The sequence below is a fragment of the Oncorhynchus gorbuscha genome, linkage group LG24 (assembly GCF_021184085.1).
Source record: "Oncorhynchus gorbuscha isolate QuinsamMale2020 ecotype Even-year linkage group LG24, OgorEven_v1.0, whole genome shotgun sequence".
NCBI lineage: Eukaryota > Metazoa > Chordata > Actinopteri > Salmoniformes > Salmonidae > Oncorhynchus > Oncorhynchus gorbuscha.
Genome location: NC_060196.1, coordinates 54469455 through 54474454, shown reverse-complemented (window position 1 = coordinate 54474454; position 5000 = coordinate 54469455). Strand labels below are relative to the sequence as shown.

At 41.1% G+C, this 5000-nt stretch overlaps 1 protein-coding gene across 12 annotated transcripts in view; it reads right to left on the bottom strand.

The window, feature by feature from the left end:
* The window catches only part of LOC124012359 (focal adhesion kinase 1-like), a 220413-nt gene that overhangs the window by 36555 nt on the left and 178858 nt on the right, over positions 1-5000 (bottom strand). For all 12 annotated transcript variants that reach the window (XR_006834715.1, XM_046325898.1, XM_046325899.1 and 9 more), the window contains 4 exons: positions 3709-3809; positions 3365-3480; positions 3057-3157; positions 50-139 (listed from right to left, as the gene is read on the bottom strand). Coding sequence is in view for 11 of the 12 variants with exons in the window: in XM_046325898.1 (XP_046181854.1) it covers positions 50-139; positions 3057-3157; positions 3365-3480; positions 3709-3809 (408 nt within the window). In the remaining variant the exon portion in view is untranslated. The remainder of the gene's footprint in view (positions 1-49; positions 140-3056; positions 3158-3364; positions 3481-3708; positions 3810-5000) is intronic.

Sequence of the window (5000 nt, the reverse complement as noted above, 5' to 3'; positions counted from 1 at the left end):
TACAGGAGTTGATAGCTAGATGTGTGTCATCTGCAGCTGCCAAACTCACCAAACATCCACACATCGCTGGCTGAGGTAAAGCGTCTGAAGTTGATGGATTCTGGAGCCATCCATTTGATTGGAAGTTTCCCCTTGGAAGCTGAAAAAAGGTTGGACGTTGAGACAAAACCCATGTGTTCTTCAGCGTGTAGACATTCTGCAATGGCTTTCACAACCAGCAGATGGTGCAAAAATCATCAGCCTGGAAGTCAGTGGGTTTGTACCAGAGACCTTATTAAACAGGTTTGTACCAGAGACCTTATTAAACAGGTTTGTACCAGAGACCTTATTAAACAGGTTTGTACCAGAGACCTTATTAAACAGGTTTGTACCAGAGACCTTATTAAAAACAGAGACCTTTTGTACCAGAGACCTTATTAAACAGGTTTGTACCAGAGACCTTATTAAACAGGTTTGTACCAGAGACCTTATTAAACAGGTTTGTACCAGAGACCTTATTAAACAGGTTTGTACCAGAGACCTTATTAAACAGGTTTGTACCAGAGACCTTATTAAACAGGTTTGTACCAGAGACCTTATTAAACAGGTTTGTACCAGAGACCTTATTAAACAGGTTTGTACCAGAGACCTTATTAAACAGGTTTGTACCAGAGACCTTATTAAACAGGTTTGTACCAGAGACCTTATTAAACAGGTTTGTACCAGAGACCTTATTAAACAGGTTTGTACCAGAGACCTTATTAAACAGGTTTGTACCAGAGACCTTATTAAACAGGTTTGTACCAGAGACCTTATTAAACAGGTTTGTACCAGAGACCTTATTAAACAGGTTTGTACCAGAGACCTTATTAAACAGGTTTGTACCAGAGACCTTATTAAACAGGTTTGTACCAGAGACCTTATTAAACAGGTTTGTACCAGAGACCTTATTAAACAGGTTTGTACCAGAGACCTTATTAAACAGGTTTGTACCAGAGACCTTATTAAACAGGTTTGTACCAGAGACCTTATTAAACAGGTTTGTACCAGAGACCTTATTAAACAGGTTTGTACCAGAGACCTTATTAAACAGGTTTGTACCAGAGACCTTATTAAACAGGTTTGTACCAGAGACCTTATTAAACAGGTTTGTACCAGAGACCTTATTAAACAGGTTTGTACCAGAGACCTTATTAAACAGGTTTGTACCAGAGACCTTATTAAACAGGTTTGTACCAGAGACCTTATTAAACAGGTTTGTACCAGAGACCTTATTAAACAGGTTTGTACCAGAGACCTTATTAAACAGGTTTGTACCAGAGACCTTATTAAACAGGTTTGTACCAGAGACCTTATTAAACAGGTTTGTACCAGAGACCTTATTAAACAGGTTTGTACCAGAGACCTTATTAAACAGGTTTGTACCAGAGACCTTATTAAACAGGTTTGTACCAGAGACCTTATTAAACAGGTTTGTACCAGAGACCTTATTAAACAGGTTTGTACCAGAGACCTTATTAAACAGGTTTGTACCAGAGACCTTATTAAACAGGTTTGTACCAGAGACCTTATTAAACAGGTTTGTACCAGAGACCTTATTAAACAGGTTTGTACCAGAGACCTTATTAAACAACAGAGACCTTATTTTGTACCAGAGACCTTATTAAACAGGTTTGTACCAGAGACCTTATTAAACAGGTTTGTACCAGAGACCTTATTAAACAGGTTTGTACCAGAGACCTTATTAAACAGGTTTGTACCAGAGACCTTATTAAACAGGTTTGTACCAGAGACCTTATTAAACAGGTTTGTACCAGAGACCTTATTAAACAGGTTTGTACCAGAGACCTTATTAAACAGGTTTGTACCAGAGACCTTATTAAACAGGTTTGTACCAGAGACCTTATTAAACAGGTTTGTACCAGAGACCTTATTAAACAGGTTTGTACCAGAGACCTTATTAAACAGGTTTGTACCAGAGACCTTATTAAACAGGTTTGTACCAGAGACCTTATTAAACAGGTTTGTACCAGAGACCTTATTAAACAGGTTTGTACCAGAGACCTTATTAAACAGGTTTGTACCAGAGACCTTATTAAACAGGTTTGTACCAGAGACCTTATTAAACAGGTTTGTACCAGAGACCTTATTAAACAGGTTTGTACCAGAGACCTTATTAAACAGGTTTGTACCAGAGACCTTATTAAACAGGTTTTGTACCAGAGACCTTATTAAACAGGTTTGTACCAGAGACCTTATTAAACAGGTTTGTACCAGAGACCTTATTAAACAGGTTTGTACCAGAGACCTTATTAAACAGGTTTGTACCAGAGACCTTATTAAACAGGTTTGTACCAGAGACCTTATTAAACAGGTTTGTACCAGAGACCTTATTAAACAGGTTTGTACCAGAGACCTTATTAAACAGGTTTGTACCAGAGACCTTATTAAACAGGTTTGTACCAGAGACCTTATTAAACAGGTTTGTACCAGAGACCTTATTAAACAGGTTTGTACCAGAGACCTTATTAAACAGGTTTGTACCAGAGACCTTATTAAACAGGTTTGTACCAGAGACCTTATTAAACAGGTTTGTACCAGAGACCTGTACCAGAGATTAAACAGGTTTGTACCAGAGACCTTATTAAACAGGTTTGTACCAGAGACCTTATTAAACAGGTTTGTACCAGAGACCTTATTAAACAGGTTTGTACCAGAGACCTTATTAAACAGGTTTGTACCAGAGACCTTATTAAACAGGTTTGTACCAGAGACCTTATTAAACATACCAGAGACCTTATTAAACAGGTTTGTACCAGAGACCTTATTAAACAGGTTTGTACCAGAGACCTTATTAAACAGGTTTGTACCAGAGACCTTAAATTAAACAGGTTTGTACCAGAGACCTTATTAAACAGGTTTGTACCAGAGACCTTATTAAACAGAGACCTTATTAAACAGGTTTGTACCAGAGACCTTATTAAACAGGTTTGTACCAGAGACCTTATTAAACAGGTTTGTACCAGAGACCTTATTAAACAGGTTTGTACCAGAGACCTTATAAAACAGGTTTGTACCTTTGTAGTAGGAACTGTCCTCCATGTAACGCGAGAGGCCAAAGTCTCCCAGCATCACACAGTCTGTGGAAGACACTAGCACGTTCCTGGCAGCAATGTCCCTGGAGACGTACACACAAAGAGATAATAACTAGCAATTCTGGAAAACCTGGGGATTTTGGAAAGATTCTGGAAATCTGCAGACCGTACATTGAGTACTTAAATATTGACAGTGTGGCACAAATAAATATATCAGAAAATGAAAGCTTAACATAATCCTAAAAAGTGTCTACATCAACCTAAATAGCAGGATAACAGGGGCGGGGTACCTATGGACAAAGCGTTTGCTCTCCAGGTAGGCCAAGGCTGTGCTGAGCTGGTGGGAGAACAGGATCAACGTTGACAGGTCCAGGTTGTACTTCCTGACTTGTAAAAAGGACCGCAACTGGAAGATGAAAAACGTCAATGAGATTAATCCTCTTTTTCTTCCAGAGATGGGTGGACGACAGAGGAAACTGTTTCCAAACGTGTTTCTGTCTTCTGGGATCTCTCATCTATTACAAGAATGACAAGTGCTCCAACAACACCTCTGCATACTGTACGTAGCTTATCTATCAAAACATACTCTGTGTTTGTATGGTTCACTGTCAACCCAACCCCCAGGACGCCTCACCTCTCCCATCGTGCACAGCTCCATGATGATCCACACTGGGTTCTCTGTGATCACACCGATCAGCTTCACTATGTGGGGGTGGTCGAACTGACGCATGGTCACTGAGGAACACGCATCACAAAGAGGTGTGAGGATCTCCACCAAACAGTTAAGAACTAGAGTGGAAAGATGTAGACTAACATTTGATTACCCCCACCTCCAAAAACATCAATGAAATAAAAACATTTAATTGAGCATTTTCAAAGGAACAGAGAAAGGCTCCCTGGGATAGGTCTAACACAGACTCAAATGTCACTGCTCTTAGTTCACAAATATTGTCAAATGTGGCAAATGGCACCCTATTCCCTATAGTACATCCCAAATGGCACCCTATTCCCTACATAGGGCACTAGGGTGAAATTTAGGACAAAGCCAATGTTTACAGTTACCAGCTTCATTAAATAGAACATATTCCTTCCTCAACTGCCTGGGAACACTGTAAACACAGTGAGCAAAGCAACCTGAGACTACCATCAGGCAATGTGTGTGTGTGTGTGTGTGACTGTGTGTGACTGTGTGTGTGTGTGTGACTGTGTATGTGTGTGTGACTGACTGTGTGACTGTGTGTGTGACTGACTGTGTGACTGTGTGTGTGTGTGACTGTGTGACTGTGTGTGTGTGTGACTGTGTGACTGTGTGTGTGTGTGTGACTGTGTGTGTGTGTGTGACTGTGTGTGTGTGTGTGACTGTGTGTGTGTGTGTGTGTGTGTGACTGTGTGTGTGTGTGTGTGTGTGTGTGTGTGTGTGTGTGTGTGTGTGTGTGTGTGTGTGTGTGTGTGTGTGTGTGTGTGTGTGTGTGTGTGTGTGTGTGTGTGTGTGTGTGTGTGACAGTGTGACTGTGTATGTGTGTGTGACAGTGTGACTGTGTATGTGTGTGTGACTGTGTGTGTGACTGTGTGTGACTGTGTGTGTGTGTGACTGTGTGTGTGTGTGACTGTGTGTGTGTGTGTGTGTGTGTGTGTGTGTGTGTGTGTGTGTGTGTGTGTGTGTGTGTGTGTGTGTGTGTGTGTGTGTGTGTGTGTGTGTGTGTGTGTGTGTGTGTGTGTGTGTGTGTGTGTGTGTGTGTGTGTGTGTGTGTGTGTGTGTGTGTGTGTGTGTGTGTGTGTGTGTGTGTGTGTGTGTGTGTGTGTGTGTGTGTGTGTGTGTGTGTGTGTGTGTGTGTGTGTGTGTGTGTGTGTGTGTGTGTGTGTGTGTGTGTGTGTGTGTGTGTGTGTGTGTGTGTGTGTGTGTGTGTGTGTGTGTGTGTGTGTGTG